Genomic DNA, 18,795 nt, shown 5'->3' on the forward strand with positions numbered 1-18,795 from the left:
GGAGCGGGCCGAGGCCGAGCAGGAGGAAGAGGAGCGGGCCGAGGAGGAGGAGGAGGAGGAGGAGCGGGCCGAGAAGGAGGAGGATGGGGCCGAGGAGGAGGAGCGGGCCGAGAAGGAGGAGCGGGCGGAGGCCGAGGAGCGGGCGGAGGCCGAGGAGCAGCAGGAGGAGGAGGAGCGGGCCGAGAAGGAGGAGGAGGAGGAGCGGGCAGAGGAGGAGGAGGAGCGGGCAGAGAAGAAGGAGCAGCGGGCCGAGGAGAAGGAGCAGCGGGCCGAGGAGGAGGAGCGGGCAGAGGCCGAGGAGGAGGGGGCCGAGGAGAAAGAGTAGGAGGAGGAGGGGGCCGAGGAGAAAGAGTAGGAGGAGGGGGGGGCCGAGGAGAAAGAGTAGGAGGAGGGGGGGGGCCGAGGAGAAAGAGTAGGAGGAGGAGGGGGCCGAGGAGGAGGGGGCCGAGGAGGAGCGGGCCGAGGAGGAGGCCGAGGAGCAGCGGGCCGAGAAGGAGGAGGAGCAGCGGGCCGAGAAGGAGGAGGAGCAGCGGGCCGAGAAGGAGGAGGAGCAGCGGGCCGAGAAGGAGGAGGAGCAGCGGGCCGAGAAGGAGGAGGAGCAGCGGGCCGAGAAGGAGGAGGAGCAGCGGGCCGAGAAGGAGGAGGAGCAGCGGGCCGAGAAGGAGGAGGAGCAGCGGGCCGAGAAGGAGGAGGAGCAGCGGGCCGAGAAGGAGGAGGAGCAGCGGGCCGAGAAGGAGGAGGAGCAGCGGGCCGAGAAGGAGGAGGAGCAGCGGGCCGAGAAGGAGGAGGAGCAGCGGGCCGAGGAGGAGGAGGAGCAGCGGGCCGAGGCCGAGGAGGAGAAGGAGCAGCGAGCCGAGGAGGAGGAGGAGGAAGAGGAGCGGGCCGAGGAGGAGGAGGAAGAGGAGCGGGCCGAGGAGGAGGAGGAAGAGGAGCGGGCCGAGGAGGAGGAAGAAGAGGAGCGGGCCGAGGAAGAGGAGCGGGCCGAGGAAGAGGAGGGGGCCGAGGAGGAGGAGGAAGAGGAGGGGGCCGAGGAGGAGGAGGAAGAGGAGCGGGCCGAGGAGGAGGAGGAGGAGGAAGAGGAGCGGGCCGAGGAGGAGGAGGAAGAGGAGCGGGCCGAGGAGGAGGAGGAAGAGGAGCGGGCCGAGGAGGAGGAGGAAGAGGAGCGGGCCGAGGAGGAGGAGGAGGAAGAGGAGCGGGCCGAGGAAGAGGAGCGGGCCGAGGAAGAGGAGCGGGCCGAGGAGGAGGAGGAGGAGGAAGAGGAGCGGGCCGAGGAGGAGGAGGAGGAGGAAGAGGAGCGGGCCGAGGAGGAGGAGGAGGAGGAAGAGGAGCGGGCCGAGGAGGAGGAGGAAGAGGAGCGGGCCGAGGAGGAGGAGGAAGAGGAGCGGGCCGAGGAGGAGGAGGAAGAGGAGCGGGCCGAGGAGGAGGAGGAGGAGGAGGGGGCCGAGCAGGAGGAGGAGGGGGCCGAGAAGGAGGAGGAGGGGGCCGAGAAGGAGGAGGAGGGGGCCGAGAAGGAGGAGGAGGGGGCCGAGAAGGAGGAGGAGGGGGCCGAGAAGGAGGAGGAGGGGGCCGAGAAGGAGGAGGAGGGGGCCGAGAAGGAGGAGGAGCGGGCCGAGAAGGAGGAGGAGCGGGCCGAGAAGGAGGAGGAGCGGGCCGAGAAGGAGGAGGAGCGGGCCGAGAAGGAGGAGGAGCGGGCCGAGAAGGAGGAGGAGCGGGCCGAGAAGGAGGAGGAGCGGGCCGAGAAGGAGGAGGAGCGGGCCGAGAAGGAGGAGGAGCGGGCCGAGAATGAGGAGCGGGCCGAGGCAAAGCAGGAGGAGGTTCGGGCCAATGAAGAGGAGGAGCGCGCCGAGGAGGATGAGCAGGCCGAGGAAGAGGAGGAGGAGCAGGAGCGGGCCGAGGATGAGGAGGAGGAGGAGGGGGCCAAGAAGGAGGAGGAGGAGGAGGGGGCCGAGGAGGAGGAGGAGGGGGCCGAGGAGGAGGAGGAGGAGCGGGCCGAGGAGGAGGAGGAGGAGCGGGCCGAGGAGGAGGAGGAGGAGCAGGAGCGGGCCGAGGATGAGGAGGAGGAGGAGGGGGCCAAGAAGGAGGAGGAGGAGGAGGGGGCCAAGAAGGAGGAGGAGGAGGAGGGGGCCGAGGAGGAGGAGGAGGAGCGGGCCGAGGAGGAGGAGGAGGAGCTGGCCGAGGAGGAGCTGGCCGAGGAGGAGGAGGAGGAGCTGGCCGAGGAGGAGGAGGAGGAGGAGGAGCGGGCCGAGAAGGAGGAGCGGGCCGAGGAGGAGGAGGAGGAGCTGGCCGAGGAGGAGGAGGAGGAGGAGCTGGCCGAGGAGGAGGAGGAGGAGGAGCGGGCCGAGAAGGAGGAGCGGGCCGAGGAGGAGGAGGAGGAGGAGCTGGCCGAGGAGGAGGAGGAGGAGGAGCGGGCCGAGAAGGAGGAGCGGGCCGAGGAGGAGGAGGAGGAGGAGGAGCGGGCCGAGAAGGAGGAGGAGGAGGAGCGGGCCGAGAAGGAGGAGGAGGAGGATGGGGCCGAGGAGGAGGAGCGGGCCAAGAAGGAGGAGCGGGCGGAGGCCGAGGAGCGGGCGGAGGCCGAGGAGCAGCAGGAGGAGGAGGAGCGGGCCGAGAAGGAGGAGGAGGAGGAGCGGGCAGAGAAGAAGGAGCAGCGGGCCGAGGAGGAGGAGCGGGCCGAGGCCGAGGAGGAGAAGGAGCAGCGGGCCGAGGAGGAGGAGCGGGCAGAGGCCGAGGAGGAGGGGGCCGAGGAGAAAGAGTAGGAGGAGGAGGGGGCCGAGGAGAAAGAGTAGGAGGAGGGGGGGGCCGAGGAGAAAGAGTAGGAGGAGGGGGGGGCCGAGGAGAAAGAGTAGGAGGAGGAGGGGGCCGAGGAGGAGCGGGCCGAGGAGGAGGGGGCCGAAGAGGGGGAAGAAGAGGAGCGGGCCGAGGAGGAGGAGGAAGAGGAGCGGGCCGAGGAGGAGGAGGAGGAGGAGGGGGCCGAGGAGGAGGAGGGGGCCGAGGAGGAGGAGGGGGCCGAGGAGGAGGCGGAGCGGGAGGAGGAGGGGGCCGAGGAGGAGGCGGAGCGGGCCGAAGAGGGGGAGGAGGAGGAGGCGGAGCGGGCCGAAGAGGGGGAGGCGGAGCGGGCCGAAGAGGGGGAGGAGGAGGAGGAGGAGGAGAGGGCCGAGGAGGAGGAGGAGGAGCGGGCCGAGGAGAGGAGCGGGCCGAAGAGGAAGAGCGGGCCGAAGAGGAAGAGCGGGCCGAAGAGGAAGAGCGGGCCGAAGAGGAAGAGCGGGCCGAAGAGGAAGAGCGGGCCGAAGAGGAAGAGGAAGAGCGGGCCGAAGAGGAAGAGGAGGAGGAGGAGCAGCGGACCGAGGAGATGGGGGAGGAGGAGCGGGGGGCCGAGGAGGAGGAGGAGGAGAAGGAGGAGCGGGCCAAGGAGAAAGAGTAGGAGGAGGAGGGGGCCAAGGAGAAAGAGTAGGAGGAGGAGGAGCGCGCCGAGGAAGAGGAGGGGGCCGAGGAGGAGGAGGAAGAGGAGGGGGCCGAGGAGGAGGAGGAAGAGGAGGGGGCCGAGGAGGAGGAGGAGCGGGCCGAGGAGGAGGAGGAAGAGGAGGGGGCCGAGGAGGAGGAGGAAGAGGAGGGGGCCGAGGACGAGGAGGAGGAGGAGCGGGCCGAGGAGGAGGAGGAAGAGGAGGGGGCCGAGGAGGAGGAGGAAGAGGAGGGGGCCGAGGAGGAGGAGGAAGAGGAGGGGGCCGAGGAGGAGGAGGAAGAGGAGGGGGCCGAGGAGGAGGAGGAAGAGGAGGGGGCCGAGGAGGAGGAGGAGCGGGCCGAGGAGGAGGAGGAAGAGGAGGGGGCCGAGGAGGAGGAGGAAGAGGAGGGGGCCGAGGACGAGGAGGAGGAGGAGCGGGCCGAGGAGGAGGAGGAAGAGGAGGGGGCCGAGGAGGAGGAGGAAGAGGAGGGGGCCGAGGAGGAGGAGGAAGAGGAGGGGGCCGAGGAGGAGGAGGAAGAGGAGGGGGCCGAGGAGGAGGAGGAAGAGGAGGGGGCCGAGGAGGAGGAGGAAGAGGAGGGGGCCGAGGAGGAGGAGGAAGAGGGGGCCGAGGAGGAGGAGGAAGAGGAGGGGGCCGAGGAGGAGGAGGAAGAGGAGGGGGCCGAGGAGGAGGAGGAAGAGGAGGGGGCCGAGGAGGAGGAGGAGCGGGCCGAGGAGGAGGAGGAGGAGGAGCGGGCCGAGGAGGAGGAGGAAGAGGAGGGGGCCGAGGAGGAGGAGGAAGAGGAGCGGGCCGAGGAGGAGGAGGAAGAGGAGCGGGCCGAGGAGGAGGAGGAAGAGGAGGGGGCCGAGGAGGAGGAGGAAGAGGAGGGGGCCGAGGAGGAGGAGGAAGAGGAGGGGGCCGAGGAGGAGGAGGAAGAGGAGGGGGCCGAGGAGGAGGAGGAAGAGGAGGAGGCCGAGGAGGAGGAGGAGGAGGAGGGGGCCGAGGAGGAGGAGGAAGAGGAGGGGGCCGAGGAGGAGGAGGAAGAGGAGGGGGCCGAGGAGGAGGAGGAGCGGGCCGAGGAGGAGGAGGAAGAGGAGGGGGCCGAGGAGGAGGAGGAAGAGGAGGAGGCCGAGGAGGAGGAGGAGGAGGAGGGGGCCGAGGAGGAGGAGGAAGAGGAGGGGGCCGAGGAGGAGGAGGAAGAGGAGGGGGCCGAGGAGGAGGAGGAAGAGGAGGGGGCCGAGGAGGAGGAGGAGCGGGCCGAGGAGGAGGAGGAAGAGGAGGGGGCCGAGGAGGAGGAGGAAGAGGAGGGGGCCGAGGAGGAGGAGGAAGAGGAGGGGGCCGAGGAGGAGGAGGAAGAGGAGGGGGCCGAGGAGGGGGCCGAGGAGGAGGAGCGGGCCGAGGAGGAGGAGGAAGAGGAGGGGGCCGAGGAGGAGGAGGAAGAGGAGGGGGCCGAGGAGGAGGAGGAAGAGGAGGGGGCCGAGGAGGAGGAGGAAGAGGAGGGGGCCGAGGAGGAGGAGGAAGAGGAGGGGGCCGAGGAGGAGGAGGAAGAGGAGGGGGCCGAGGAGGAGGAGGAAGAGGAGGGGGCCGAGGAGGAGGAGGAAGAGGAGGGGGCCGAGGAGGAGGAGGAGGAAGAGGAGGGGGGCCGAGGAGGAGGAGGAGGAAGAGGAGGGGGCCGAGGAGGAGGAGGAGGAAGAGGAGGGGGCCGAGGAGGAGGAGGAGGAAGAGGAGGGGGCCGAGGAGGAGGAGGAGGAGGAAGAGGAGGGGGCCGAGGAGGAGGAGGAGGAGGAAGAGGAGGGGGCCGAGGAGGAGGAGGAAGAGGAGGGGGCCGAGGAGGAGGAGGAGGAGGGGGCCGAGGAGGAGGAGGGGGCCGAGGAGGAGCAGGAGGAGCGGGCCGAGCAGGAGGAGCGGGCCGAGCAGGAGGAGGAGGAGGAGCGGGCCGAGAAGGAGGAGGAAGAGCGGGCCGAAGAGGAAGAGCGGGCCGAAGAGGAAGAGCGGGCCGAAGAGGAAGAGCGGGCCGAAGAGGAAGAGCGGGCCGAAGAGGAAGAGCGGGCCGAAGAGGAAGAGGAAGAGCGGGCCGAGGAGGAGGAGGAGGAGCGGGGGGCCGAGGAGGAGGAGGGGGCCAAGGAGAAAGAGTAGGAGGAGGAGGAGCAGGCCGATGAAGGAGGAGGAGCAGGCCAAGGAAGAGGAGTAGGAGGAAGAGGAGGAGGAGGAGCAGCGGACCGAGGAGATGGGGGAGGAGGAGCGGGGGGCCGAGGAGGAGGAGGGGGCCAAGGAGAAAGAGTAGGAGGAGGAGGAGCAGGCCGATGAAGAGGAGGAGCGCGCCGAGGAGGAGGAGCAGGCCAAGGAAGAGGAGGAGGAGGAAGAGGAGCGGGCCGAGGAGGAGGAGGAGGAAGAGGAGCGGGCCGAGGAGGAGGAGGAGGAAGAGGAGCGGGCCGAGGAGGAGGAGGAGGAAGAGGAGCGGGCCGAAGAGGAAGAGGAGGAAGAGGAGCGGGCCGAAGAGGAAGAGGAGGAGCGGGCCGAAGAGGAAGAGGAGGAGCGGGCCGAAGAGGAAGAGGAGGAGCGGGCCGAAGAGGAAGAGGAGGAGCGGGCCGAAGAGGAAGAGGAGGAGCGGGCCGAAGAGGAAGAGGAGGAGCGGGCCGAAGAGGAAGAGGAGGAGCGGGCCGAAGAGGAAGAGGAGGAGCGGGCCGAAGAGGAAGAGGAGGAGCGGGCCGAAGAGGAAGAGGAAGAGCGGGCCGAGGAGAAAGAGTAGGAGGAGGAGGGGGCCGAGGAGAAAGAGTAGGAGGAGGAGGGGGCCGAGGAGAAAGAGTAGGAGGAGGAGGGGGCCGAGGAGAAAGAGTAGGAGGAGGAGGGGGCCGAGGAGAAAGAGTAGGAGGAGGAGGGGGCCGAGGAGAAAGAGTAGGAGGAGGAGGGGGCCGAGGAGAAAGAGTAGGAGGAGGAGGGGGCCGAGGAGAAAGAGTAGGAGGAGGAGGGGGCCGAGGAGAAAGAGTAGGAGGAGGAGGGGGCCGAGGAGAAAGAGTAGGAGGAGGAGGGGGCCGAGGAGAAAGAGTAGGAGGAGGAGGAAGAGGAGGAGGAGCGGGCCGAGGAGGAGGAAGAGGAGGAGGAGCGGGCCGAGGAGGAGGAAGAGGAGGAGGAGCGGGCCGAGGAGGAGGAAGAGGAGGAGGAGCGGGCCGAGGCAGAGGAGGAAGAGGAGGACGGGGAGGACGGGGAGGATGAGGAGCGGGCCGAGGAGGACGGGGAGGATGAGGAGCGGGCCGAGGAGGACGGGGAGGACGAGGAGCGGGCCGAGGAGGACGGGGAGGACGGGGAGGACGAGGAGCGGGCCGAGGAGGACGGGGAGGACGGGGAGCGGGCCGAGGAGGACGGGGAGCGGGCCGAGGAGGACGGGGAGCGGGCCGAGGAGGACGGGGAGCGGGCCGAGGAGGACGGGGAGCGGGCCGAGGAGGACGGGGAGCGGGCCGAGGAGGACGGGGAGCGGGCCGAGGAGGACGGGGAGCGGGCCGAGGGGGAGGGGGGAGCGGGCCGAGGGGGAGGGGGGAGCGGGCCGAGGGGGAGGGGGGAGCGGGCCGAGGGGGAGGGGGGAGCGGGCCGAGGGGGAGGGGGGAGCGGGCCGAGGGGGAGGGGGGAGCGGGCCGAGGGGGAGGGTGGGAGCGGGCCGAGGGGGAGGGGGGAGCGGGCCGAGGGGGAGGGGGGAGCGGGCCGAGGGGGAGGGGGGGAGCGGGCCGAGGGGGAGGGGGGAGCGGGCCGAGGGGGAGGGGGGAGCGGGCCGAGGGGGAGGGGGGAGCGGGCGGAGGAGGAGGCGGAGCGGGCCGAGGAGGAAGGAGCGGGCCGAGGAGGAAGGAGCGGGCCGAGGAGGAAGGAGCGGGCCGAGGAGGAAGGAGCGGGCCGAGGAGGAAGGAGCGGGCCGAGGAGGAAGGAGCGGGCCGAGGAGGAAGGAGCGGGCCGAGGAGGAAGGAGCGGGCCGAGGAGGAAGGAGCGGGCCGAGGAGGAAGGAGCGGGCCGAGGAGCAGGCGGAGCGGGCCGAGGAGCAGGCGGAGCGGGCCGAGGAGGATGAGCAGGAGGAGGAGGAAGGAAAGGAGCAGGCGGAGCGGGCCGAGGAGCAGGCGGAGCGGGCCGAGGAGCAGGCGGAGCGGGCCGAGGAGCAGGCGGAGCGGGCCGAGGAGGATGAGCAGGAGGAGCGGGCCGAGCAGGAGGAGGAGGAAGGAAGGAAGGAAGGAGCGGGCCGAGGAGGAGGAGTAGGAGGAGAAGCAGGAAGGAGCGGGCGGAGGAGGGGGCCGAGGAGGAGGAGGAGGAGTAGCAGGAGGAGCGGGGCGAGGAGGAGGAGGAGGAGGAGGAAGAGGAGCGGGGCGAGGAGGAGGACGAGGAGGAAGAGGAGCGGGGCGAGGAGGAGGAGGAGGAGGAAGAGGAGCGGGGCGAGGAGGAGGAGTAGGAGGAGAAGCAGGAAGGAGCGGGAGGAGGAGGGGGCCGAGGAGGAGGAAGAGGAGGGGGCCGAGGAGGAGGAGGAAGAGGAGGAGGAGGAGGAAGAGGAGGGGGCCGAGGAGGAGGAGGAGCAGGAGGAGGAGTAGCAGGAGGAGCGGGGCGAGGAGGAGGAGGAGGAGGAGGAGGAGGAGGAAGAGGAGCGGGGCGAGGAGGAGGAGGAGGAGGAAGAGGAGCGGGGCGAGGAGGAGGAGGAAGAGGAGCGGGGCGAGGAGGAGGAGGAAGAGGAGCGGGGCGGGAGGAGGAGGAAGAGGAGCGGGAGGCGAGGAGGAAGAGGAGCGGGGCGAGGAGGAGGAGGAGGAGGAAGAGGAGCGGGGCGAGGAGGAGGAGGAGGAGGAAGAGGAGCGGGGCGAGGAGGAGGAAGAGGAGCGGGGCGAGGAGGAGGAGGAAGAGGAGCGGGGCGAGGAGGAGAGGAGGGAAGAGGAGGGGGCCGAGGAGGAGGAGGAGCAGGAGGAGGAGTAGCAGGAGGAGCGGGGCGAGGAGGAGGAGGAGGAGGAAGAGGAGCGGGGCGAGGAGGAGGAGAAGAGGAGCGGGGCGAGGAGGAGGAGGAGGAGGAAGAGGAGCGGGGCGAGGAGGAGGAGGAGGAGGAAGAGGAGCGGGGCGAGGAGGAGGAGGAGGAGGAAGAGGAGCGGGGCGAGGAGGAGGGAGGAGGAGGAAGAGGAAGAGGAGCGGGACGAGGAGGAGGAGGAAGAGGAGCGGGGCGAGGAGGAGGCGGAGGAGGAGGAGGAGAGAAGAGGAGCGGGGCGAGGAGGAGGAGGAGGAGGAGGAAGAGGAGCGGGGCGAGGAGGAGGAGGAGGAGGAGGAGGAAGAGGAGCGGGGCGAGGAGGAGGAGGAGGAGGAGGAGGAGGAATGAGGAGCGGGGCGAGGAGGAGGAGGAGGAGGAAGAGGAGCGGGGCGAGGAGGAGGAGGAGGAGGAAGAGGAGCGGGGCGAGGAGGAGGAGGAGGAAGAGGAGCGGGGCGAGGAGGAGGAGGAGGAGGAGCGGGGCGAGGAGGAGGAGGAGGAGGAGGAAGAGGAGCGGGGCGAGGAGGAGGAGGAGGAGGAGGAAGAGGAGCGGGGCGAGGAGGAGGAGGAAGAGGAGGAGTAAGAGGAGCGGGAGGAGGAGGGAGGAAGAGGAGCGGGGCGAGGAGGAGGAGGAGGAGGAGGAAGAGGAGCGGGGCGAGGAGGAGGAAGGGAGCGGGGCGAGGAGGAGGAGGAGGAGGAGGAAGAGGAGCGGGGCGAGGAGGAGGAGGAAGAGGAGGAGTAAGAGGAGCGGGAGGAGGAGGAGGAGGAAGAGGAGCGGGGCGAGGAGGAGGAGGAGGAGGAAGAGGAGCGGGGCGAGGAGGAGGAGGAGGAAGAGGAGCGGGGCGAGGAGGAGGAGGAGGAGAGGAAGAGGAGCGGGGCGAGGAGGAGGAGGAGGAGGAGGAAGAGGAGCGGGGCGAGGAGGAGGCGGAGGAGGAGCGGGGCGAGGAGGGGAGGAGGAAGAGGAGCGGGGCGAGGAGGAGGAGGAGGAAGAGGAGCGGGGCGAGGAGGAGGAGGAAGAGGAGCGGGGCGAGGAGGAGGAGGAGGAGGAGGAGGAAGAGGAGCGGGGCGAGGAGGAGGAGGAGGAGGAGGAGGAAGAGGAGCGGGGCGAGGAGGAGGAGGAGGAGGAGGAGGAAGAGGAGCGGGGCGAGGAGGAGGAGGAGGAAGAGGAGCGGGGCGAGGAGGAGGAGGAGGAGGAGGAAGAGGAGCGGGGCGAGGAGGAGGAGGAGGAAGAGGAGCGGGGCGAGGAGGAGGAGGAGGAGGAGGAGGAAGAGGAGCGGGGCGAGGAGGAGGAGGAGGAAGAGGAGCGGGGCGAGGAGGAGGAGGAGGAGGAAGAGGAGCGGGGCGAGGAGGAGGAGGAGGAGGAAGAGGAGCGGGGCGAGGAGGAGGAGGAGGAGGAGGAGGAAGAGGAGAGGAGGAGGAGGAGGAGGAGGAGGAAGAGGAGCGGGGCGAGGAGGAGGAGGAGGAGGAGGAGAGAGGAGCGGGGCGAGGAGGAGGAGGAAGAGGAGCGGGGCGAGGAGGAGGAGGAGGAGGAGCGGGGCGAGGAGGAGGAGGAGGAGGAGGAGGAGGAAGAGGAGCGGGGCGAGGAGGAGGAGGAGGAGGGAGGAAGAGGAGCGGGCGAGGAGGAGGAGGAGGAGGAGGAGGAAGAGGAGCGGGGCGAGGAGGAGGAGGAGGAGGAGCGGGGCGAGGAGGAGGAGGAGGAGGAGGAGGAAGAGGAGCGGGGCGAGGAGGAGGAGGAGGAAGAGGAGCGGGGCGAGGAGGAGGAGGAGGAGGAGGAGGAGGAGGAGGAAGAGGAGCGGGGCGAGGAGGAGGAGAGAGGAGGAGGAGGAGGAGGAAGAGGAGGAGGAAGAGGAGCGGGGCGAGGAGGAGGAGGAGGAGGAGGAGGAAGAGGAGCGGGGCGAGGAGGAGGAGGAGGAGGAGGAGGAGGAAGAGGAGCGGGGCGAGGAGGAGGAGGAGGAGGAGGAGGAAGAGGAGCGGGGCGAGGAGGAGGAGGAGGAGGAGGAGGAAGAGGAGCGGGGCGAGGAGGAGGAGGAGGAGGAGGAGGAAGAGGAGCGGGCGAGGAGGAGGAGGAGGAGGAGGAGGAAGAGGAGCGGGGCGAGGAGGAGGAGGAGGAGGGGGCGAGGAGGAGGAGGAGGAGGAGCGGGGCGAGGAGGAGGAGGAGGAGGAGGCGGGGCGAGGAGGAGAGGAGGAGGAGGAGGAAGAGGAGCGGGGCGAGTAGGAGGAGGAGGAGGAGGAAGAGGAGCGGGGCGAGTAGGAGGAGGAGGAGGAGGAAGAGGAGCGGGGCGAGGAGGAGGAGGAGGAGGAGGAGGAAGAGGAGCGGGGCGAGGAGGAGGAGGAGGAGAGGGAGGAGCGGGGCGAGGAGGAGGAAGAGGAGCGGGGCGAGGAGGAGGAGGAAGAGGAGCGGGGCGAGGAGGAGGAGGAGCGGGGCTGAGGAGGAGGAGGAGCGGGCCGAGGACGAGGAGGAGCGGGCCGAGGAGGAGGAGGAGGAGCGGGCTGAGGAGGAGGAGGAGGAAGAGGAGGAAGAGGAGCGGGGCGAGGAGGAGGAAAGAGGAGGAAGAGGAGCGGGGCGAGGAGGAGGAGGAAGAGGAGCGAGGAGCGGGGCGAGGAGGAGGAGGAGGAGCGAGGAGCGAGGAGCGGGGCGAGGAGGAGGAGAGGAGGAGGAGGGGCGAGGAGGAGGGAGGAGGAGCGAGGAGCGGGGCGAGGAGGAGGAGAGGAGGAGGAGCGGGCGAGGAGGAGGAGGAGCGGGCCGAGGAGGAGGAGGAGCGGGCGAGGAGGAGGAGGAGGAGCGGGGCGAGGAGGAGAGGAGCGGGCGAGGAGGAGGAGGAGGAAGAGGAGGAAGAGGAGCGGGCGAGGAGGAGGAGGAGGAAGAGGAGGAAGAGGAGCGGGGCGAGGAGGAGGAGGAGGAGGAGAGGAGCAGGGTGAGGAGGGTGAGGAGGAGGAGGAGGAGGAAGAGGAGGAGAGGAGGAGGAGGAGGAGGAAGAGGAGGAAGAGGAGGAAGAGGAGGAGGAGGAAGAGGAGGAAGAGGAGCGGGGCAAGGAGGAGAGGAGGAAGAGGAGGAGCGAGGAGCGGGGCGAGGAGGAGGAGGAGGAAGAGGAGCGGGGGCGAGGAGGAGGAGGAGGAAGAGGAGCGGGGCGAGGAGCGGGGCGAGGAGCGGGGCGAGGAGGAGGGGCGAGGAGGAGGGGCGAGGAGGAGGGGCGAGGGAGGAGGGGCGAGGAGGAGGGGCGAGGAGGAGGGGCGAGGAGGAGGGGCGAGGAGGAGGGGCGAGGAGGAGGGGCGAGGAGGAGGGGCGAGGAGGAGGGGCGAGAGAGGGGCGAGGAGGAGGGGCGAGGAGGAGGGGCGAGGAGGAGGGGCGAGGAGGAGGGGCGAGGAGGAGGGGCGAGGAGGAGGGGCGAGGAGGAGGGGCGAGGAGGAGGGGCGAGGAGGAGGGGCGAGGAGGAGGGGCGAGGAGGAGGGGCGAGGAGGAGGGGCGAGGAGGAGGGCGAGAGGAGGGGGCGAGGAGGAGGAGCGGGGCGAGGAGGAGGAGGGGAAGAGGAGCGGGGCGAGGAGGAGGAAGAGAGCGGGGCGAGGAGGAGGAGGAGGAAGAGGAGCGGGGCGAGGAGGAGGGGCGAGGAGGAGGGGCGAGGAGGAGGGGCGAGGAGGAGGGGCGAGGAGGAGGGCGAGGAGGAGGGCGAGGAGGAGGGCGAGGAGGAGGGGCGAGGAGGAGGGCGAGGAGGAGGGGCGAGGAGGAGGGGCGAGGAGGAGGGGCGAGGAGGAGGGGCGAGGAGGAGGGCGAGGAGGAGGGGCGAGGAGAGGAGGGGCGAGGAGGAGGGGCGAGGAGGAGGGGCGAGGAGGAGGGGCGAGGAGGAGGGAGGAGAGGAGGAGGGGCGAGGGAGGAGGAGGGAAGGAGGAGGAAGAGGAGGCGGGGCGAGGAGGAGGAGGAGGAGGAGGAGGAAGAGGAGCGGGGCGAGGAGGAGGAGGAGGAGGAGGAGGAAGAGGAGCGGGGCGAGGAGGAGGAGGAGGAAGAGGAGCGGGCGAGGAGGAGGAGGAGGAGGAGGAGGAAGAGGAGCGGGGCGAGGAGGAGGAGGAGGAAGAGGAGCGGGGCGAGGAGGAGGAGGAGGAGGAGGAGGAGAGGAAGCGGGCGAGGGGGGAGGAGGAGGAGGAGGAAGAGGAGCGGGGCGAGGAGGAGGGAGGAGGAAGAGGAGCGGGGCGAGGAGGAGGAGGAGGAGGAAGAGGAGCGGGGCGAGGAGGAGGAGGAGGAGGAGGAGGAAGAGGAGCGGGGCGAGGAGGAGGAGGAGGAGGAGGAGGAAGAGGAGCGGGGCGAGGAGGAGGAGGAGGAGGAGGAGGAAGAGGAGCGGGGCGAGGAGGAGGAGGAGGAGGAGGAGGAGAGGAGCGGGGCGAGGAGGAGGCGGAGGGAAGAGGAGCGGGGCGAGGAGGAGGAGGAGGAAGAGGAGCGGGGCGAGGAGGAGGAGGAGGGAGGAGGAGGAAGAGCGGGCCGAGGAGGAGGAAGAGGAGGAGGAAGAGCGGGCCGAGGAGGAGGAAGAGGAGGGGAAGGAAGAGCGGGCCGAGGAGGAGGAGGAAGAGCGGGGCCGAGGAGGAGTGGGCACAGGAGGAGGAGTGGGCACAGGAGGAAAAGGATGGGCCGAGGAGCAGGAGGAAGAGGAGGAGGAGGAGGAGTGGGCCGAGAAAGGAGAAGTAGTGGGCCGAAGAGGAGTGGGCCGAGGAGGAGCAGCAGGCCACCGAGGAGGACGAGGAGTGGAATTGCATTTTTATAGCAACTTTCGTGACCCCAGCTCACCACCACCTTCTCAAGGGCAATTCGGGATGGGCAATAAATGCTGGATTAGCCAGCGATGCCCACATCCCAAGGATTCATTAAAAACTCCCAAAGCACTTTACAACCAATACAAGTATCCATCACTTTCAAATAATGAAAATACTATGGGAGTCATTTAGCTGAAATGGCCAAATCACTGACAAGCATCCGAGGTATCAGCCAAGACAGTTTTTATTCAATGCTGATGCTCGCTCTTCGACTTAGTTGAACAAAGACGGACATTATTTTCCTACAGTTCTCAAGGTGGATTCAATTGGTGGTTGTGGCTCATTTCTCCCCCTCCCTTGTACTCCCCCTCCCTTGTTGAGACACAGGACAAGTGTGCAAACCCAAGCAATCCGTAAGAGCAAGTTAGGGCCAGTTATCTGTGGAATGGTTAGCTTGAAAGTGGATTAATACCTAGAGTGTTAGCATTGTATCTTTGTTATTTGTCATGAAACAAATTTCATTGGTAATTGTCTATCTCACTGCGAAATTGTACTCTCTCGTTCATGTGCTTTATGTGCGATATGGCAGCATTGGTTTGTCGACATGCTTCGTCTTAATAAAGTGCTTTCTAGTGTGCCGCCTTTGTGCACAAGATCTGTTTATTGAAATTGGAGCACTGATGTCAAAAGAATATCAAGTGCAAACCTAAACATTGTGGCATGAACTAACTTTTAAAATTGAGTTTCCTATTTTTACTGGATATTCTGAAACTGAATTATTAATTTATTGAAAACTATCTTAATCCAGGCTGTTAGAAATGTAAAGTATTCTGTTATAATATTGCAAGCAGTACTGCACTATAAGTTGAAAAAACAGCTTTACAGGCCCGGTGGTCCAAACCATCCATAAAATACCATCTTTGTGGTATGATGGATTTAAGATCAGAGGTGATAGATTTAGTTGCTCACAATCTAACCAGAGTTCAGCTGACTTCAAACTCTAATGGAGTGAAGGGACAGATGTTACTAAAGGTACATTATACTGAACAAAATTTTGTGAAATATAAATGTTTTTGGAGTCACACTTTGCTCACAACAGAATTTATCAACTATTTGTTTAAAATTATGAACTGTTCATTCAACAAATTATGAAAAATTTCTATTTAGATCGCAAACTTACTTGTTGCTTAGAATATTAGTTATCTTGCATAAAATTAGCTATGAAATATTTGACTAAGCAGTTCAAATCTCAGACCAGCATGCTGTACTTGGATTTACCAAAACACCAATTAAAGTTTTAAACATAGTTGCTTCAGTTTACTGCAGTACATTCCCACACAATATTACCTCAATGAAACTATTCTCAACAGTTTGAACAAATATTCAAAAAAAAAAGTCAGTCATGTCAGCAGAAGTTGCCGAGTTTTCCAACACTAGTTAAACACAGGGAGACCTCTGCTGGTTGATACTTATGCTTGCTAAAATACATTTAGTAGGCTGCTATAGTTCAATTCTAGTAAAATTAACAGCTTAGTTTGTCAAAAAGAATTATGCTTGGGCCATGATAAAACCAGCAGATTTACAAATCTTTGCATTAGAGTACATACAATCATTTATTCAGTAATCTAATTCAAACATAAACAAACAATATTTAACAAAAATATATTTTAGTGATTTATGTTCTAAAATACCTTGCTGCCCAGGGGAAATTTAGCAGTAGTGTCTTGAATATTTTTAAAAAGTGCATAATTGGGGAATAATTTATGCTTGGATTATGAGTTTGCCTTTAAATATTACATATAAAATCAGGAATGCCATTCAATGTACTTAGGAAGAACAGTCTGATGTAGGGAAATTTCTTGGTTCAATCACATGCATGCTAGCAATAAATATGAGCTTATTTGGATTCAATAGTTGTATTTTTCCATTATTAAAATTTGATTTGCATTTGCAGAAACTCAGCTTTGTTCTTTTTGTGTCATAAGTAGCATCCTAGTTTGCATCCAAGTTCCTATTCATGATATATACATGGTTCTGTTTAATAGATCATTTTGATAATAAGTATCAGGTGTGCAAATCCAAATCAGCGGAAAAATAAATCAATTTTAAAGGAACATATTCTACAATTTAGTATATACATCCAAGAGTGGAAAGGTAATACATTCTGAAACTTCTTTACGCAAGAGAATGATTAGAATGTGGAACATGGGCCAGAATTTACAACCTCCAGGAGCAGGCTGGAGGTGGGGTATATAAAATTGAGAGGGAGGCAGCAGGTGCCATTCCTGTCGCAATTTTACCAGCAGCGGGGGAGGTGGCCCTTAAGTGGCCAATTAATTGCCACTTAAGAGCCTCCTCCCACCGCCACTGATATATTACTCACAGCAGCCAGGCACCACAACCTGGCGGCCTCCTTGTGGCTTGGGTGGGGAGGGGGGGCTTTGCCTCCTGATCGGGCACCCTGTGCCGCACAGGGGGACTTCCCTGCAGTACAAGCTGCCTTCACTGTAACAGCTCTCCCTGTCCTCTCGAGCGACCCCCATCTCCCTCGCCAGGACCCAGTCAATTGTCCCGGGAGAGGCCCCACACTCTTACCTCCATTTTGGGGCCTGTTCCATCCTGCCAGTCCTGCCTGGGCGCAGTCCCAGTAGTAACCACTGCTCCCAGTGTCTCTGCTTGGACGGCAGCCCTTGGAGCCGGGACTTCCTGCCTCAGAGGAGCAGAAGGCCCGACCTCTTCCAATTAATGGCCTGTGCCATGGAGTGACAGGCAAATAGCATGGCTTCACTTAAGAGGATGATGGATAAGTACATGATGGAGAAAGGGATCGAGTGGTATGTTGATAAGGTTAGATGAAGTTAGGTGGAAGGGGGCTTGTGTGGGACATAAACACTCAGCATGACCTATTGAGACAAATGGCCTCCTTTGATTCTGGAAGCACTTTATATGTAATACCATAAGGTTCTGCTATAACATTCTATCTCCTACTGAACCTCAACTTTTTTCTTTTACTAGATGCATTTTGTTCTACATTACAGGGAATCATTACAATATATACTTAGTTCATACACACAATACACTTAAGTACCAAAGACCATGCCATAGAACTTTACAGGACAGAAGGAAACTATTGGAATTTCAGGAACGGTCATCATTTTCATCCCATTCCCTTTTTTTTTTTGTTTTCAAACATTTATGCACTTTTTTTTTTATAAAGAGATTGTAGATTCAATCACAATTTCTGTTAGAGCACCCACTGCCCTAAACCTCTTTTTAAAAAAATTCCTGTAACCTCTTTGTTCTTTTGCTTACAATCCAAACTTAGGCCCCCTAGTTACTGACTAGAGTAAATAGTTTTTTTCTTTTTACCTTACCAAAACCCTTTACAACTTCGAATGTTTATTAAACCTCATCCTAACCTTCAGCTGTGCCCTAGTTGGTAGCACTGTTACCTCTGAGTCAGAAGGTTGTGGGTACAAGTTCCACTCCAGGACTTTAGCATAAAAATCAAGGCTGACACTCCAGTGCAGTATTAAGGGAGTGCGGCGGTGTTAGAGGTGCCATCTTTCGGATGAGACGTTAAACCAAGACCTGGTCGGCCCTCTCAGGTGAACGTAAAAGATCCCATGGCACTATTTTGAATAAAAGCAGGGGAGTTATCCCAGTGTCCTGGCCAATATTTATCCCTTAATCAACATAACAAAAACAGATTATCTGCTCATTACCATATTGCTGTTTGTGGAAGCTTACTGTGTGCAAATTGACTGCCATGTTTTCTACATTACAACAATAACTTCACTTCAAAAGTACTTCATTGGCTGCAAAGCACTTTGGGACATCCTGTGGTCACAAAGGCACTATAAACATGCAAGTCTTTCTTTCTTTCTCTGTTCTAAAGAAAATAACTCTACCTTATCTAGTCTCTCCTCATAAATAAAGCCTCTCATTCCTGATGGGATGTGAGCAAATCATTTCATCATGGCCTTGTAATGCTTCCTAAAGTAGGGAACCCAAAAGTGGATAAATTACCCTACTGTAGCAGAAACAATGATTTGTATAAATAATGGCTCATTACATCTCAGCTTTTTCTTTATGCGCTTATTTATAAGAATTCCATGTTTTGTTTTATAAATCTTTTGTCAACTTGTCCTCACATTTTTGAAGACTTGTGCATTTGAACCCTTGAGTCTGTCTGCTGTGTTACTCCATTAAAAGTGTTACATTTAATATATATTTCCTAATTCTTATTCCAAAATACATCACCTCACATTTTTCCACAGTAGGTTTCATCTGATATCTATTATGTCCAATTAGTATTATGTTAATACTCTCCTGAAGCCACTTACAATCCTCTTCACAGATCAGGGAGGAGTGCACACCTAAGTGCAGAGTTTGTGGTAACTCCTGTAAAGATAGTCATACTCTGCATACACTTGAAGTGTTGCTCTTTATCACAGGAAACTACACTCAAAAAGAGTTAATGGTACAAGATATCATATAAACCTTTCTAAAATCCCGATTCTGACCAATTTCACCAATTTAAAATTATGATCCAGTTGAATATACTTGTGTGTGAAATTAGAAATGGGACTATCCAAAATCTAGGTTACAATTAAAAATATAAATTTAGATACCAAATTTCAATGAAAGAATATACATTTTTACAATGTATTTTCAATGGATTCAGGAAAGAACAATTTAATTTTTCTCTTGTAACTTTACATTTGGAAACTTATTTACGCCACTAATGGTAAAATTAACAAAACAACACAATTTCTATCAGGAAACAACTGATGCAGTGCTGAGAAGAGCCATCCAAAGCAAACAAGGAGACCTCCATACAAAGATTCTTGTGTGAACCATGCTTGCTGTTCTTAAGCTTTTGTGCCTATGTCTGAACAGCTGCAATGGGGTAACATAAATGAATCTCATCTTGGTTGTACCTAATCCATTGCTGGGTATGAAAAAGAAAGTCAGTGTCAAAACTAAACAAAGATTGCCATTCTAAGAACACATGCTTTTTTTTTTGCAGCTGTAAAAACCGCCAACAAAATCCTCAGTCTGTCCCGTCTAGTCACGGACCTGCAACTCGACCAGGCATAATTTCTGCCACAATTTGCAAACATTTGCACTGAGCTTACTGTTGCTCATATTAAATGTGAATAGGTCAAACAGTCAAAAAAAATATTTAAATGCTTGGTGAGACTGTACTTGCTAATCACTTCATTTTGCTGCTCTGGATCAATAAATTACAGGAAACTCAGTATCAGATGACTATTCATTTAAAATGCAGGTTGGGTTTTTGTAGTATTTATCACTAAACAAATGAACAATCTGTTAAACTGTCATTTAGATTAGTGTGACCTCTATGTGCACAATAATTTCCAATTATTGCTATGTATTTTGCTCTGGTTTTACAATTAAGCCGTGTCTAATTATAGCAGTTTGATGGGATAGATTTTCATTTAACAATTTTGCAAATGCTAAACAAAATAGAGCATACCATGAAATTAAAATATTTACAATGAAACAATGAACATCTGGAATCACTATATCAAGAACATGAGATGAAACTGACAAATTCAGAGATGTTTATTTAAAACATAATCCTTTTGGAAAATCTTGCTTATGGTAGTATTGATTTTTTAA

The 18,795-nt window shown here is 60.8% G+C and overlaps 1 protein-coding gene across 1 annotated transcript; it reads left to right on the top strand.

The window, feature by feature from the left end:
- Positions 1-3,589: 3,589 nt before the first annotated feature.
- On the top strand, positions 3,590-15,130 carry LOC137364678 (cilia- and flagella-associated protein 251-like; the record flags this gene model as incomplete). Its single annotated transcript, XM_068027737.1, has 3 exons — positions 3,590-4,444; positions 6,559-6,804; positions 15,101-15,130. Coding segments are annotated over 3 exons (1,131 nt in total), but the record flags the coding sequence as incomplete, so codon positions are not given.
- Positions 15,131-18,795: the final 3,665 nt, after the last annotated feature.

The sequence above is a fragment of the Heterodontus francisci genome, unplaced genomic scaffold (assembly GCF_036365525.1).
Source record: "Heterodontus francisci isolate sHetFra1 unplaced genomic scaffold, sHetFra1.hap1 HAP1_SCAFFOLD_1699, whole genome shotgun sequence".
Classification (NCBI taxonomy): Eukaryota; Metazoa; Chordata; class Chondrichthyes; order Heterodontiformes; family Heterodontidae; genus Heterodontus; species Heterodontus francisci.